This window comes from Cylas formicarius, unplaced genomic scaffold (assembly GCF_029955315.1).
Source record: "Cylas formicarius isolate icCylForm1 unplaced genomic scaffold, icCylForm1.1 PGA_scaffold_8__14_contigs__length_24414737, whole genome shotgun sequence".
NCBI classification, from domain to species: Eukaryota; Metazoa; Arthropoda; class Insecta; order Coleoptera; family Brentidae; genus Cylas; species Cylas formicarius.
The window spans coordinates 4,259,544-4,278,581 of record NW_026844361.1 but is presented as its reverse complement, the minus strand read 5'-3'; the positions used below and the strand labels follow the sequence as shown (position 1 = coordinate 4,278,581).

The window sequence follows — 19,038 nt, the reverse complement described above, 5'->3', positions numbered from 1 at the left end:
TTTATTATCCTTTTATGTATTTGTTTATTTTATTTTGACTTGCTACACATACATTTTGTAAACTGTATACTAATTAAAAATATAATTAATTTTGATATAACTTTTTAGAAAATCTCGAAAATTTATCCCGGCTCAAGGCTGATCTGAAGGAAGTAAAATTAAGCCAACTATTACAAAACTGTTAAAATATGTCGAAGCATATAACAGAGGATCCCCATATTTTGGAAAATATAATTTTTACTGATGACGGCGGTAGGTATATTTAATCGGAAAACAAGCGTTATCGGACAAATGAAAACCCACATAAAATTCAACCAGTAAAAATATAAGGTCGTAAATCGGTTGCTGTGTGGTGTGACATGTAGGCCAACCAAATAATCGGACCGATTGTTCTTGATGGACATCTGAAGGGCAATCGATATTTATATTTAATTCAAAATAATATTGAAAATAATACCGATCCAGTTACTAAATACCTGATGATGATTGGACCCTCTTGATATTTTCCTATGAGGATTTTTAAACAACCGGGAATACAATGGCCGACCTCACAGTTTTATTATTATATTATGAAACTTAATTTGGCGCTTTTTTGAGACAGCTCAATATGAGATTCAAATATTTTAAATGATCAACAAATAGCTAATGGAAAAAATGGAAAAACTCGCATTTAGGCAATGGATCACTGGGATGAGTTGCTATGGTACCCAGGTAAGGTGGAAGAAGAGTGCTGGACTCAAATCTGATTTTATTCCATTAAAAAAATACATTAATGAATCTATTAGTTCTTTGTAAGGCAAAATTTTGTGGCTAAAATCAGATTGCTAATTAAAACTTCCCTGACATTTTGAATGCATTGATGAATCGTACGGTTTACAATCGAGAATGTCAAAATCTTATCAAATTTCTCTGGTTAATATGGACAACAAACCTTGCTTGATTTTTTGAAGTGATTTGAAATTTTTATTAACATATGTTAACTGTTTTTGGACATGGAAAACAAAATAGTATCGTCAACGCGAATCAATAAAAGCGTGATATTTGAAAAGCACACAGATGGTACTTTGATCTATAATACCGAATTTCGATTAGAGAATTTAAATTAAATTCTTGTTTTTACACTATAACCATCCGGAGATTCTATAAAAACCGATTTTTTCAACGTCCAACTGAGAACAACAATTGGTCAATCCTCGCAACACTCTGCTTAACACCTCTTGCCACCTTGTCTCGCCTTTTTATTTGCTTTTTCTTCAACAAACTTTTTAGTAAACACCCACATTGTATCGATTATTTTGACATCTTTCGAAACCACCACTAATTTTTATGTCTTCGAAAGCCTCTAATTCTCCATCATTATATGTTTTGGGTACATCATTAAACAATGAAAGTGCTGTAAATAGGTTTATATCATCAAGTTCATAAGGGTTCAAATGTTGTGGTTTATTTAATTTTTATTATACTGTTCATTCGGTTTGTCTGTCTTCATCTGTAGATTCGTTCTTAACTTCTAATTCTTCATTTTTATCAATTTCCTTTTCGATTTCATCAATTTGTAGCATGAACAATTTTCTTTTAACTTCTCCGATTTGAGCAAAAGCTCGTCTCATCCACTTTCATTTTTCCTTATTCTGTTCACACGATTATCTGAGTACTAAATATATACTCTTAATATACCAGGCGTCCCAGTAAGAGGTTCCGTATGGGGAAATAGGATGTTTAAAAATTTTGAAAAAAAATTAAATAAATCGGAAATCTGAGGCTTATCTTGGGCATATTTTAGTTCAGGATATTGAGATGCTGTTGTTACTGGGATGTTTTGCTCTTGGTTGGCTATCTAGTGACGTATATCGTTGCATTTCATTTCAAATATCTGACGCATAGCCTAGGAAAAGAACTTCTTAACGACTCCAAGTTTATTAAAATTTAAATGTTAACACCGGGACACCGTTTACCATTTTCCTTTTGGTGATAGAGTAAAAATCATCTAACAAGAAAGATTTCAATTTGTTTGAGCTATAAAAAAGAGTCAAGTTTAAGTATCATTAATATCAAAAAAATTGCAGAAAACGGATAGTAAAATTCAAGATGCCAATGACGCCCTCTCGTGTCCATTTCAGAGCCTTAAAAATAATTTTCGGCATTGTCCCTTGGCCGGCATTTCTTACTTTCTGCCACCGAGTGCCGAGGTAGAGTATGATCACCGTGCAAGAAAGACGGCAGTTACGATTTGTCCTGTTTAGGTATCACTGGTATGGTCTCTTCATAGATATAAGAAAGTGATCAATTGCTTTTGAATGAGATTGTCAAAGGGTAGTCATTAACATACAATGCAACAAGATTATTACCTAAAGTTTCAGAATTTAAATTCAGGTAAAATTGTGGTCCGTAATAGAAAATAATTTTATACCTACCTGTGTTTAATATTCTTTGGTTTGGTATACTACTTAGTTTAAGTTTATTAGTAATCATTCTTATTTCGTGTGTAATACAGCGTGTGTTGAATCGTGTGCGAATTATGCAAAATATGTGCGAGTCTAGTGTATCTCAGGAGATACTCCCGCCCAAATGTGGAAAACCCTATTCTATTGAGACTAAGGAAGTTATAAACAATGTTTATTTGACTTTCATTGAACGTGGTGCCAACAAGCAAGCGTATTTAGAAGAAACGGCCACATTGAAAATTCCAACATCAACTGTATGGAAAATTGTGAATAATCCCATTTCAGCAAGGAAAAAAAGAAGCGATGCTGAAATTTTCTTGAGTGTAGATGAAAGTGATCAAGATATAATACGGCATAAAATTTATCAGTTATACGAGGAACAAAGGGTACCTACATTAGATATCTTAATTAGGAAGCTTGAAAAAGATGAAACCGGTGTTAAATGTGGCAGAACTACCTTATGGAAGTGTATTCAACACATGGGTTTTATATTTTAAAAAATTGACAAAAGACAAGTTTTAATGGAAACTTTTGGAATTCGGAAATGGCGACTGGAATATCTAGAAAAAAATATAATTTGCGGAGAACAACAAAGGTTCGACACTTATAATATCCTGGAAAAGGGTTGGGTTGACTCAACCGATAAGTGTAAAACAAACTCGCCATCAAAAAGAGGTAAAAGAATAACTATTTTGCATGCTGGCTCTAAAAATGATTGGATTCCAAATGGAATTTCTCTGTCTGCGAAAAATTTTAAGGATTCTTTTCTGGATTACCATGAAAAGACCACCGCTGATTTATTTGAAAGTTGATTTAAAAACAAACTAGTTCCAAAGATTCCTCCTAACAGCGTCATTGTAATGGACAATCACAGTAGACAGTTGACTAAAACCCCCTCCTCATGTGACACAAAAGCAACAATCCAAAACTACATGTATAATAACGACATTTATTTTCACGAAGATTATACCAAAAAGCAATTAATTGAGGTTCTACCAAGCTTGAACCTACAAAAGCAATAGGTCTGTGATAATTATGCAAAAAATCTAGGGCATACAGTTTTAAGGCTTCCACCATACCACTGTATATTTAATCCCATTGAACATGTTTGGCACCAACTGAAATCTGCCATTCGTTGTAACAATGTTTTTCCCCGTGTTAACTCCAATGTCCTCAAACTTATAGGAACCGAAGTTTTTAACATCCCTCCACAAAGTTGGGCAAATTCTCTTAAACATATAGAAAAATCAGAAGAATCGTATATCCATATTGCAAATAATATAGAACAAATAATAATTAGAACAGGTGATGATTGCGATAGTGATACTGATATATTATGTGAATAATTTTAAGTAATTTAACTAGGTAATAAAAATACTTTGTAATTTTATTTTAGATTTAAACATACATACATACATACATAAATAAATAATGTTTAGTATCTTTCCTAACAAAACCCCAAATAATAAAATTCTAAGCAAAGTACGGACCTGTTTCATTCTTACAGCTTGCCCGGGTTTTTCCTTAATTCGTATCAGTTAGTCACTTTCTTATATCTATGAACAGACTTTATCTAAAAGGTTTCCCGCTTGTTGCAGATTCGTTAATGGGTTCGGGTTCGGAAGACGAAGAAGACGATGACAACAGTACCGCCTCGTCGGTGATGAAGCACCACCCCCTCCACGGTTCCTTGCCCCCCAATCCGGGCGAGACCAACAACAACTCGCTACCCCATTCTGACATTAGCAGCTCGATAGGACAGGTAAAAACGATTTGAGCCACATCTTGGAATTTATAGGGCGTTCCATTCAAAATAATATTTCAACCACATGACCCCCGTAAACCTAGTATAATCCTAAATTTACAATAATAAGACCTAGATAAGGGACATGACAGGGGCGAATCAAGTAAATGTCGACCACGTGTCCACTGATATAAATGGCAGCGTTGAGTAACCCGCTTTACCACACATTTCCAAGCTTCTTACAAGCATACCACAAATTTTTCCTTAACCTTTAAATTACTTGTCATTATATTGTGAATAATGTGGGTGAATATTTAATAAGTTCAATATCCTCGATAAAGTATATTGATAATAGTAAAGTATTCGATAAAAGAATCGTCATCATCGGTACAATAGCGAACAAGATATGATAAGAATGAAGATATGTTCCCTTCATCAAAACCAGATCATTCCTACTTTGTATTAACTGAACAGAAAGCTAGAAGAAAGAAATATTAACTAGCAATGCCACCCACCATATAGTTATTTATAAAATTGGATTTAATTACTGCATAATAGAAAAAAAGAAGTGGTAATGAGATTTCATTACCTTCAGAAAATGAAAACGCATATATCCGAAAACATATGTATAATTTACATACATACACATACACAACATATGTACTTATTTATTTATTTTTTTATTTATTTATGTATAAACAAGACTTTCCTACGTACAATAGAAAAGAAAGCCCTAAAAATATTACAAAAAGATAGATAGTAAATAGACTAGTCCAAACGATTCCTTGCACGTAAAACCAATTTAAGAAATAAATTTGTATACCGTCTTACAAGTACTTTAAAGGCTTCAAAGTCCAGAGAAAATAAGCCAAGATCCGGAAAGTCGCTCTTAACTCTGTTATAGGTATACTTATAGGTATAGTTATAGGCAACGCCTCATAATTGGAGATTTACAGAGAACGTTTTCCTGGTTCGAAGAATGTAAGGATTACAGTTAAAAGATATTTTTTCCAAAACGAATGGAAATTCAATCAAATTGTTTACAAATTTATAAACAAACAATAAATCCAAATTTGTTCTACTATATCTCTGTCTCTGTAAAGATTTTAGGTTATTAAACCCCAATAGTTGTTTATATAGAGTTACTTAGACACTTTTAATTTACAGTTGTGGTAATTTTTTAATAAATAAAGTACCGTGGCACTAATCAGGGTTAACGAATAATCTATTCAGAGAACCATTGTCTTCAAAATTTGACAAGTCTCTCTGCAACAAGACGTAGTTGGCGACCAGTGAGAAATAATTTTGAAACTTTTAGATCATCCTTGTACAAGAAGTAAGTACTATGTAAAAAACACTGAAAAACATCATACAGGAAATTGGCAAACAATAACCGACCGAAATGCGACCCCTAAGGAAACCCAGAGTATATATATTTCATTTTATCGCATTCACAACAACATACTGAGATCACATCACTTTCACTCTTTTCACTAAGAGAAGCATTACGATCCAGTCTAAAAACAAGGCAGCCAGAAGGAAACAGTTCTCAATCCGGAATATCAGGTTTTAACCAAAATTTTTTATTGAAGCATGGCCATACCCGAAACCACCCATAAATTCAAAGAAGTCCTACAATACCTAATGGTCACTTGTTTTATGATTGCGATAATTGCCGATATACTTGGAGACAAACCATACCTCTACTATTCCTTCAGATTAGATTTGACTGTCAATGCACATGTATAATTTCCATGACTTCGCTGTCTGTCACGTATTTAACAGTAAAACAGAGCAAGAATGATGTCAAAGTCAAGATTAAAGTTGCGTCTTTTATTCCATTAACGTAAGTTCTTAATAAATATCGGCATCTCAATTCTCAAGTCGATATGCTATTCTGAATTTCAAATGGACACTTGCATATTACATTACAGATCAAACGTCAGACCAACAAATATTCTATCAAATTTTTAAAGTAATTTGTAATTTGTTGTGTTACCTAGAGTAATAAACCTCCGTTAGGTATGTAAATAAACTATAGAGTGGCCAAGCAAATGCTTAAGTCACTTTTATTATTTGGTATTGATACGCGTCGCGGTAGGACACTAAAAAAAGTTAAATAATACATAATATTAAATATCTGTAGATTTGATCAGAGAGTAAAGATACAAGCTATTACTGAAGAACAAACGGGGCCTACGATGCTGAAAGGAGAGGTAAAATGGGCAATAAAGACAACAAAAAGTGGAAACGCGCTGGGTCCGGATGAAGTAGCTGTGGAAGTGTTGAAACTGATTGAAGAGCAACAAGAGTTGAACTCTATAACAGCACTATTCAACAGAATATACCAACGGAATGGCTAGAATCGACCTTTGTTACAATACTCAAAAAGGCAAATGCAAAAAGATGTGATAAATACCGTGCAATAAGCTTGATGAGTCACACACTAAAAGTGTTCTTGAAAGTTGTACACTGCAGAGTATTTCAGAAACTCGAAGATAACATCTCGGATACCCACTTCGGTTTTAGAAACGGATACAGTACTTGGGACAAATTATTTGCGTACAATATCCTCATACAACGCTGTCTCGATGTCAATCAGTAACTTTACGCCTGCTTTATAGATTACAACAAGGCGTTTGATAAAGTGAGGCATAACCAGTTAATAGAAGTACTAAATCAGAAAAATCTATAGAAGTCAAACGTGGAGCAAGGCAAAGCTGTGTCCTCTCGCCGCTTTTATTCAACATATACTTTGAAAAAATATTCACCAGAGCCCTTGTATGCGATTCGGGAGGTATCAGAATAAATGGCAAGATAATTAGTAACTTGTGCTACGCGGACGCGTCTTTCTTGCTGAAAATATGCATGATCTACAAGAACTGCTAAATAAGGTCGTCGCTGCCAGTCGACACTTTGGTTTGACGCTCAACACAAAGAACCAAGTATATGATCATAACAAAAAACAACACGCTGCGAGAACACCTTGGTACAAATATCACCTGTACCGTCGATTACTGTTCCGAAATCAAGTTCTGCATAGAGAAAGCTTGTGCAGCATTTGTCAAAATGCAAAAAAATTCTCTGTATGCTATGTATTCCCAGTGCTGTGCTATGGCGTAGAAACTTGGACCCCTAACAGAGTGTACCAAAGAAAAATAGAGGCAGAGAGATGTGGACCTATAGAAAGATGCACAGAACGCAGAGGTGCTTGCCACGATTAACAAAGAGTTAGAGGTGTTGAAAGAAGTGGGGTCCACAGTATGAGCTGCTTCACTTGGTAATCCAGGTGAAGATTGTGGGCAGGAGATCAATTGGAAGAAGAAGAATATCCTGGCTTCGGAATCTGCGAGAATGGTTTAACATGTCTTGTGTAGATCCTTACAGAGCAGCGGTTTCCAAGGTCAGGATTGATATGATGTTAGCAAACCTACGGAATATAGAAGCGACATGAAGAAGATCTGTCATCTCCTTTTAACCTTATAATTATCAGGACGACAGTCAGATCGACCCAGTAGCTACACTAGCTTTTCGAAAGTTCTCTAGTGTTACTTCCTCCATGGCACGATCAAACTGTAGCTTAAGGTCTTTCATTCTGAATGTCGTATTGTGTCTGGCTACAAATCCCTTCTTTTGAGCAAATAACAGTTCTATATGATTTAATTCGCACGACAGTTACTGCTCTGCTGTTATATATATTTAATAGTTCCCTCTTTATCCAATAGTCAAATGCAGCAACCACTACATAGTCCCAAAGCGACAGTGTGGACAGCAACGTCTGCACCTGGAACTATTGGTCCCTTTTTTTGAGGATGTAAATCAGCCTCACTGTCACAATTATTTCTGATATAGAGCAACGCTGCAAAATTATCTGTACTAGAATTAAATCATGATATCAATTATCTCCCCAAAAGTCCCGATTTAACTCTGTGGGTTCCTCAAAGCAAACGTTGACATTGAAATTGCGAAGGCATCTGGACGTCATAATTTTTCAGAAATAAATTTCTTCATTTTGTGGTAAATTGCATAAACATAAAATGTTTACTAAATTCAAAAGCGAATGAGTTATGGCTCTTTTAAAATTTAACTTTGCTTTAATTTGTTGTAAAAGTTTTCTTTAACGATAAATCTAATTTTTTTTGGTACGCGAGTTATCGCTGCCAATTAATCTGCTCGCGGAATGCTTGTAGAACAAAATTGTGTCCGTTCGAGAGATTTTCAGTTGCGATGGGAACTGTCTAGCGGTAGCCGATTCATTAATATGAAAGCAATTAAAATGATTAGTGGTTCTAATTGCGAATGAGGAAACTGCCATATTGAAAAATGGCACGGGAATCACCGCGGTAATTATCTTTTTTTTATGTGAAAGCGAAATGATGCCACAAGGTTAATTTTACAGTAAAATTTAACTTTTATTTTCTGTTTATCACAAGCTGTACGTTATCTTGCACTTTTTTTTATAATAGTTGAAAATTGTAGGGAATTTATGTAAATTACGTAATCAATAACTTGTTATTGTCGTTTTTATTAATTAGTACCGTTCAATGTGGATATCCACGCAACATTTTTCTCTTTTAGTTGTGGAAAATTAAACTAATTGGTATAGATGCAAAGGCGATGAATGCTTTAAAGATGTTTGAGTTATTACACCTCTAAACACAAGCGTGGAAAATTTTAAGCCATTTGATACAAAAACTGACTATGACAAAGTTTAAAGCATTCAAAAGAACTGCATGGTAGATTTATTAATGACTTACAGAAGGATACAGTAGATCAATGTAAATCCGTGGAATTGCTAAACACTGGAACGCTTTTTCGAGAAACTGAAGGGTTTATGTTTGGTACACAGAATCAGACTATTAAAACGCGAAACTATCAAAACTATATCCCTAAGGGAGAAATACCAATATATAGGTGCATAAAGTGCCAGATAATATTCCCAAGAAACCGTAGAACATATATTACCTAGCTGTGAAAATATGGCGACAAATAAATATCTAGAACGACACAACAAAGTTGCTGCAATAGTCTATTTAGAAATACTGAAAAAATTTAAGCTTGAACCTCAAAACGAGCCATACTAGAAGTATCAACCACGCTAAGATCTATTGGGATAGAACCATCATGACAGACACAACAGGTTGGATGTTACAGTCATTAAAAAACAATCCAAGAAAGCGCTACTAATTGACATAGTGCTCCCAAATAACTCTAAGATAGAAAACAAATCTAATGAAAAACTCAACAAATATCCTGACCTAAAGAGAGAATTAAAAGAGCTGTCGAATGTGGAAGAAGTCAAGATAATTCCTGATGTTTTGTTATGCATTTGCTTGATTCTAAAGAAACTGAGCACGTCTCTCAGGGGCATTAATATTCCCAAGTTCACGTATCGAACTATGCACAATTCTGTAGCCATGGATGCGACAAGTATTGTGAGATCATTTCTAGAATAGAGATACGCACGTAAGTCTTGCCATTAAGGCCGACTTCCGCTGAAACACATAATAAAAATAATAATAATATTACCCCGCTACAATTGAACTCAACCAAATAGACACCAATGCCTTCAACGCCTGGTTAGAAAACAGCACGCTGATGGCGGAAACTGAGGACTTTATGCACGCCATTGAAGATCAGGCAATACCGGCATTAAACTACCGCCCTACTTTATCAAACGCCTTGTTTTAATCTATGAAGCAGACGTAAACTTCCTGATTGACATCGAGACAGCGTTGTATGAGGATATTGTACGTTTCTAAAACTGAACTGGGCATCCCAGATGTTATCTTCGAGTTTCTGAAATACTCTGCGGTGTATAATTTTCAAGAATACTTTTAGTGTGTGACTCATCAAGCTTATTGTACAGTATTCATCACAGCATTTGCCTTTTTGGGTATTGTAACAAAGGTCGATTCTAGCCATTCCGTTGCTATGATCCCCGTTATGTATATTCTCTTGAGTAGTGCTGTTATAGAGTGCAAACGTTGCGCTCTTCAATCAGCTTCAACACTTTCACAGATACTTCATCCGGACTCAGCGCTTTTCTACTTTTTGTTGTCTCGATTGCCCGTTTTACCTCTTCTTTCAGAATCGTAGGCTCCGTTTGTTCTTCGGTAGTAGGTTGTATCTCTACTCTCTGCACAACCTTAGCTCCAACAAAATACCCCAGAAGGCACGATAACATAGCTAAAGTAATACACTAGGGAATTGGTGTTTTGATGGAGAAACCTCCTTACTATGCCTACACGCTAGAACCTGTTACTGAAAGTCAAACCCACAAAATATACTGGAACAGAACCATAATAGCCGATCATACCATCGAATACAATAAGCTAGACATTGTGATGCAACACAAACTCAACAAAATTACGTACCTGATTTCCTGTACCGGCAAACCAGCGACATCATTACAAGCAGACACTCCCGCACTTCTTCAGAAACTGTGCACCTTACACCTTACACGAGCACAAAGCACACGAGAGCAGCAGGTCATGTGGCAGAACGTTTAAGTCTCACCTTCACATTGGATACAGATAATCAGCACTCACTTACTAAGCTTGATCCAGAGGTCCTGAAATGCCAGATTAAGAGAGCGGAACAGCAAAAGCTCCAAGAAGACCACGTTAGTAAGCCGTAGCGTGGATTGTTCTACAGGCACCTTCAGATTCTGGACCTGTCTAGGAGCCTGACATTAGCTTCAGGACCTGCCGTAAGCCTCCCGAGACTCTTATGCATTTACTATTTCCCGGTATACGCGGTTTCGATCTACATCTTCAGGCATAACGCAGCTCTTCAGCTGCTTTTCAATCACTTGAGGCATTCCTATAGTAAGGATGAGACACTAGTGCTCCTATACGTTCCAGGTGATATTGAAACAGTAGTAGAAAACAATGCCGCATCTACTGGAATTATGCTTTCCCCACTACAACCCGACTGCAGGCAGAAATCTGAGAGCGATAATAATAATTATTGTTAATAATACTTTTCCTCTTGTATATTGACGGTTTGCAAAGTTTGCAAGAACACAGCGTTTAAAAAGTTTGCTGATGAGTTTACGATATCTATGGCGGTTAGGTGTGATTCATATCTGGAAGACAAATGCAGCTTGTTTTTTTGTGAGGTGAACTCTTGTTTTAAAGTATACTTTAACTAAAATCCTTTTATAAGATTCCATCATATTCAGAAACTCCGTAGCCAGTATATGTAATATTCCTACAAAAAGTTAGTAAAAGAAATAAGTAAAAATATTTTCCAGACGGTAAGGATTTTTATGCTCCTTTTTTGCATATAATCAACTTATCCAAATAAAAAACTTTATTAAAATTGGTTCAAATGAGTTGCTTATATAGAGCGTTCACACTATTATTAAAAAACCATTTTTAGGTCCATTCCTTTTAGGGCCTGTGGTTCTGTTAGGACCAGTGTCTCCACATGTGTTTATATAGAAAACTAGGACTTATTTTCTTCTTTTTTTTATAAGGCTTTTGTCTGTAACTCTGTAGTTAGAGACGTAGCTGGAAAGATGAGCTCCAGCTCTCACGCCATCGTATGGGGGACGTCCAGAAGGTCTGCTCAATCTTGGGAGACTATTTCTTGCAATTTTCGGCACTCTGTGGTCATCCACATGATCTCTCCATTGGCGCCGTCTGTTTCGGGATAATCGTACAACATCAAGGACACCGCAAAGTTCTCTGCTGTCTTCGTTTCTTTTGTGGTCCCTCAGTGTTTAGCCTATTAAAGATCTTAGAGTTCTCATCTCTGCTGTTCGGATGATTTTTTTTGTTGTCGAGTTTTCCGCTCTTGTTTCTACAGCGGGTCTCACACAGGTCTTATATATGAGACTTTTGCCTTCTATGGTCATATATTTGTTTCTCCATGTTACATCTCGCAGATACACGGCTATTAAGCCAGCCTTGGATGTTTGGCATTTTACTTCTTTTTGGAGATTTCTGCTGCTCGTAACGCTGACGCCGAGATAATTAAAATTCATGACCTGCTCTACAGGTTCATTGTATATGACCAATTTACATCTTCTGAGCTCTTTTGATATCCTTAGTGATTTAGATTTTGCTACCGATATCTTCATGTTGTACTTGACGGCGGTGTATATTCTGTAAGTTGTCTTCATCTTCCGATATCAACACGGGATCGTCCGCATAGCAGATTATCTTTATTTTTTTAGTCCCCTAGTCGGTATTCCTTTCCAATCTTCTTCACTTCAAATATTAGCTCATCCATAACCAGATTGAAAAGGACAGAGTTGAGGCTGTCCCCCTGTTTTATTCCTCCCTGCATGGGTATTTTGCGTGTTTTTCCGCCTTCCACTTGTATTTGGGTATATATTTCGGTATTTAACTCAACTACGATCTTCATTAACTCCGGGTGCACGCTCTTTTTCTTAAGAAGTCTCACAACATCAGGGAGTCTTACGCGGTCAAATGCTAGATCTATAAAATACATATACGCCGTATATGGACTTATTTTGGACTTGGAATATGCTGTTATAATTGCGTCCACGTAGTTCGGATTTAGAGTAGGGATCAAACATAGTTTTCTTGCACAATCGTATCTGTATGTGTGATACACCCTGTATAGTGCGACGCGGCGGTATTCCTTATACCGGCCGGGCGCGTTAAGTTTCCTTAATACGCAGTTTCGACGGGGGTGCCCCAGGGCTCCCATTCCGGCCCGCTACCGACTCCATTAGCATCGCGTCCGATCGCGGAGCGCAAGATTGCGTTAGTAGCGGAAGATATTGAATTAAATTGGTTAATTCGCGGTTAAGGCAGGCGATTGCGCGACGTAATGCCCCGCAACGCGTCATTATTGTAATGCCGATTTATCTACGCGGCTGCCGTGCTGACTGCGTGATCTTTTTTTTTTTCAGGATCCGAAGGCGGAAAACGATTCCGAAGACCAAAACTCGTTGGACGGCGACCCAGAAACGAGAGACTCGCAAACGGAAAACAAAAGTCCGGACGACAGCAGCGCGGGCTCGAAACGTCGCGGACCGCGTACCACCATCAAGGCCAAGCAGTTGGAGATCCTGAAGACGGCATTCTCTCAAACGCCGAAACCCACCAGGCACATACGCGAGCAGCTCGCGAAAGAGACGGGGTTACCGATGAGGGTTATACAGGTGAGTGTCGTTTGAAATCAGTAGCCCGTTCTACAACCCCAAAACGCCAATTTAAGTAAGGTAATTCGGTCATTTATTTATTTAAGGAATTAATATTGATAGTCTTCGGAAGTTCTCGGAACTGCCAGAAATCCAACCATATGAAATCATCTGCGGTGGAGATGTAATATAAACATCCTGAATGTTATAGATCGATATACACATATGTTTGGAATTGAATTGAATTTGAAACTAATAATAACATCCATATTAGAGATATTAAGCGTTTGCTCGCAAAATATACTTCACCACAACCTTCCAAAGATAATGAGTTTGACAGCAACCCCACACTGGCTACTTGTCCTTCCTTAAATTCAAAACATCACTGACGACATATCAAAAGTTACATACGGCAAAGAATATATTGGAGAGACCAAACGAAATATATCAATTAGACTCAAAGAACATGAAAGAGCCTTAAGACTTCGACAATTACCAGACAAAATCACAAAAAAGGACATCTAATTTTATTCGATAAAACTAAAAGTCTTGCACGTAATCAATTCTTCTACCAACAAAAAATCCGGGAATTGAAATATACATGCAAACGAACAATCATAACCTGCGAGATCTGCACCGGTCTCCAATTTGGGAATCAGTCATCCGCGACAATATTCATGCCCCTGCTTTAGCTCCTCCCCCCTCAAAAAATATATAAGCAGGTACAGAGTTAAATGCGAGCCAGTTTTAGTTTTGGCTCTTAATTCAACAATAATCGAGGCAGGATAAATCCAAATACAACAGATTTAAAGAACAAGTAATAATTTCAGCTTTATCATGATCCATTTATCTATTATTTGCTTATAATTATATTCTAGTTTTGGTTAGTTTTTTACTCTGTTTGTTTACAAGGTTGAAATTAGAATTAATTTACCATCGGAAAAATCCAGAATTATTAATTTTTTTTATTTTCTTTTTTCCTTTTTTTTGGCCCTACCAAGGTTTTTAAAAAGAAAAAGCTTGCAAGTCTAGAAGTTGTCCAAGTAGATTCTTAATATATTATTTATTTAAAATGAAAAAATATTATTTAAAAATTTAAAAAGTAATACAGTTTTAGCGTTAAACAACTTTCTATTGAGCATTTTGACATTCTCGCATCCTAAAATAAAAGCAGAACATAGAAAAAAATACGACTCTGGCTTATATTTATTCTCAGAAACATGATTAAAGTAAAAATGATGTAAAATGCGCATTTTATAAGCATATAAAAATCAAACCAACATAGCAATTCGCCAAGAAAAGTGCGACAACTTTAAGTAAGGATAGGATAGCCCAAAGCAAAAAATCATAGAAGAACTGAATGGAGTCTTATGACCTGGTCTAATAGAAACAGTATAGTATGCAATGCGCAAACTTTTTAAGTCATTCGTTTATTAAACACTCGCTCCGCTGGTGCCAAATAAACTCGTAACTTAAATGCCGTTTTCCACACTTGTAGCATAATATACCATTCTTTTTTTCTCTAGTTATGTGTTTAGACCAGACCATAGGGCTTCAGCCCAAACCCGTGCGGTAATATCCTGGAAATATCCGAAGTGGCACACTGACATATACAATACAATGATTAAAATTACATTCACATACAAAAATGTTAAATGAACTTTTAAATTTGAAATTTTAAAGACCATTTAAAAGAAACCCTTTTATTTTTTCTTTTATTATTTTTTATTTATTTATATTTTATTTTATTGAATTGGTTGTCAAAATATATACCCAGAATTGAAGTGGTAGCTCCGCTAGCAATTTCAGGATCAGCACGAATAGTTTCTGGGGCATCCATAATTCCAGCTGCTATTTGTTCTCTCTTTTCAATACTTTCTGCATCAAGTTTTCAGTGTCCCCGATAAAAAGTAATCTAAAGGATTTGCCATACCAAATATTTACCGAAAATGTATCTTGAAAATGTTAATTCCTGGTGTTATTGATACCGTTTCGGGTGAGTGAGACTTTATCACTAAATAATATTATCCTTCAAATAATTTGATTTCTCAATATCCAGCGACTAAATGCAAGTCTTGAAGCATAGTCGGCAGGTTTTGAAGCTTGTATAGGTAAAATGTGGTACGAGTACAACCCAAAATTGTATAAAATTCGCCAAACACTCATCCGGCCTACGTTAAGTCTGTTATCTATTTTTCGGAGACTAGTACAAGGTTGAGCATCAATCGTATCAACTGTTGCCTCTTCTTGAGCAAGTTCCTGTTGAACGGGATGTTCAGAAGTAGCTGAAGGAAACCTGCCTGTTTCTCTCAAACATCGATGGACATTGCCAAAAAGGCACTCCACGAGTGTAAAATTGTCGATGATATTCATCAACTGATTGATGAGGAAAGGTCGATAAAGAAAACCAAAGAAAAACTGGATATAAAACATCAAAAATAAGTAATATAAGGTGGAAAACGATCGTACATATATGAAACCGTGATATTACTTGATGGTAAAGAAGATGCTGATTTTGCACCCATTGGCAAAATAAAAGAGTTATCATTATTAACGTCTTTGGATCCGATTTTTCCGAAACACAAAACATGGACTAAGTGCGCTTATGATGCTAACTAAAATTATTGAAAACTCCTCTAAAACTAAAAAAAAAACTAACTAAAACTTAAATCAAAAACCAGTTTTGAAAACGATTTGAGTTACATGTATACGCGGTAATGGTTTCTTAACTTCTAAGCAATTTTATTAGAACCTGCAAAATATTGCTAAAATATTTTTGTTGCATTATAGGAAAGTGTTCGATAAAAAACGAGGGACGGGGGACCCACGACCGTGGGGGTCAAAATTTCGACATCAATTAGTGAGAAATGACCCGAAGGCCGTTACGAATGTGAAAAACGATCGGCAACGGTGGGTCGGCCCATATTCCACCCAAACGCTCGTAAATATTTCGGGAATTGGACCCGCGTAAATTCTCTCTAACGCCGCCCGGGTTATTTTTTTTTGTTTTTATAATTTCGAGAAGCCCTTTTCGTCTCGTCACCAAAATTTCATATCGTTTTCAGCTACTTAGCGGTGCCATTTTGCCGACTTAACGTGAATTATATTCGAATTAACCGTCAAATGCTTTAAAATAAATAATAAATAAATGATTTAGTTTGAATAAATCAGAATTTCTGGAAATGAAGAGAGAATTTGTCGAAAACAAGTCGGAGTTTTTAGAAAACAAGTTGGAGTTTCTGGAAAACAAGTCAGTATTGCCAACGTTACTCGAATATTTCGAATGAATTTTACTTAATCATCATTATCAACATTATCAATTAATATCATACGCTAGTGAGCGGAAAAATTGCAAGCGAAAAAAAAATTTTCAAAATATATGAAATGAACAAAAAATGCAAATATGCTTTATTATTATATGAAAAATTATAAACGTTAATGTTATTGTAAATAAAGCCAGAACTATTTCTTTATAATTACACCTGTTCTTCAGAAATCGTATAATTTTTTACCTACACCGGAGACCTATTTGAATAAATATAAATGAAAACAAAAAATCGTAACAAAAGTTTTTTATTTATAATACTTAAATTTCCAATTGCAAAATATAAAAATCTTATAGGGACAAAATATTATTTGTGATGATAAAAATAATTTATAATACAATTAATAATTCAACAATATCATTAACATACTGATCCGCAATAAAAAAAAAATTATCTGCATAAATCTGTAAAATCCAAAAAAGCAATAATTAATTTGGGTTTACGTTTGTTAATAAAACGAATTTAAAAAAAAAACTTTTCTACTTGAACCATATAAAATATTTGAGTGAAAAAATTTTATAAATACCTAAAAAATGTTTAAAATAACATATATATTTCTTTTGTTACGATATACGGGAAAAAAATAAATGTTAAAATATGATTTACACTTACAATTTTCGAACAAGCTCTACATACAAATTGGCCCCATCCCAAGTCAACTCCCGATAGTTCTACATCTGCTGCCTTCTTCAGAGTTTAACTGAAACAGTTTCAGAATTCAGAAGATCTGTAAATAGTATTATCGTAGCCTGCGACGAATTCTTTATACATTATTTATATATTTATTATAATTATTTATATATTTATACATTATTGAAAGAAAAACAGACAAAAAAATGCAGACAAATAAGACGTTTAGTTTAATATCACAGAATGGTAAAACAATTATGTTAAATCCACTTAGACTATCGATCTGTACACGGGTACTAATTTAACAATTGTTAGTTAGTTTGTTAATTTCAAAACCCATAATGGAGGTAGGAATCTTAATAATATATACACGCTTGTAAATAGGCTTGTACTTTGACAAGACTATACTCTATTATTACACAAGGTGATTCAGAATAGGTAATTTTCAAACAGTTAATTTTTTTTATTACTTTCATTTTGTATTGCTCCGGAGTTAGACACCTTTCTATGAAATTTTAGTATAAAAAATTAGACCTTCTTCCAGATGATATATAATTCGATTTATCTAAATAATTCGCTGAAACTAACGCCCTCTAGGAGCAACGTCCGAATAAATTTCAAATTCATAATTGTTCAATTAAAAACTGAAGCTGACAATTTTCATGGTTATCTTGTAAAACTTTTTCAATTAATGAACAAATTCAGAAAAAAATTAAAACTTTGCGCGCCCTGTATCTCCAAAACCATCGACATTTACGAGAGATTTATGTAGATATTCTTCTCCAAAAATGTTTAATTATTTTTTAGAAATGCTGACTTGTTTTTCAGAAATTTTTTCTTATGTTAGAAATTCTAACTTGCTCCTCAAAAAATTGATCGGATTATTGACGTCTTTGACGTATTTGAAACAGTTGTCGCTATAGACGAAGTTTGGAAAAATTTCCGGCAAAGAATCAGACTTCCATAAATAATGCATTCATTTTTTTTTGTATTTAAATAGCAAAAAACATCTGTTTTGCTCAATTAATTGATTTGCGACAACCATTTTTACCGAAAAATGTACCAAAAAGTTTAAGACTAGACTCGTCACCCATAATAACTGACCTAGGATCTAAAGCAGTTAAAAAGGTAACGATTGCAAATACAGAAAATATAATGAAACATTTTCTAGACTAAACCACACACTTAACCAAAAAACAAAGTCGTTACAATTTATCCCTTCACGTTGATGTACAAACTCTATGCAAAATTTTGAATTGTAGGTATTCTTCCCCAGCTCCTTTAAATCACATACTGCTAAACACATAGAAGCCGAAATAATCAAATGTTTCACGTTCCTTTCCATTACGAATGCTTACGGCGCAGAATCTGTTGAAATTTTATCCGTTCGCTGCAACTTCAGCTCATTTATATATAAGCAATTTTCTTGTGGATCCACCATAAAGTTGAAAATGCAATTTCATCTGAGGAGTGGATGGAGTTTTATAGGAAAGAAGATGCTGTAAAATTACAAAAGAAATTGGATCTCAACACAAGAAGAGACTAGAGAGAGTTTGATTGGCTGAGCTGTCAAGTTTATATCGACTTTTTTTTCTAAACGCAAGGCAAGATTTTTTTAATTTTGCAAGAAACTTCCACTATACTATTATCCAGAAGATTTGTAAATTATTTCAAGGCCAGAATGATAGAATTTACAAAATGTATTAAATTGCGGATTATTCTTGATCTTGACCTTTAAGCTTAGAAGGTTTAAAGTTCCAACCTGTTTCTTGT

The 19,038-nt window shown here is 35.1% G+C and overlaps 1 protein-coding gene across 1 annotated transcript in view; it reads left to right on the top strand.

The window, feature by feature from the left end:
* LOC132706246 (LIM/homeobox protein Lhx1) overlaps positions 1–19,038 on the top strand; it is a 139,350-nt gene that overhangs the window by 99,049 nt on the left and 21,263 nt on the right. The window contains exons 4-5 of the mRNA XM_060677461.1: positions 4,043–4,206; positions 13,079–13,330. Coding sequence (XP_060533444.1) covers positions 4,043–4,206; positions 13,079–13,330 — 416 coding nt within the window. The remainder of the gene's footprint in view (positions 1–4,042; positions 4,207–13,078; positions 13,331–19,038) is intronic.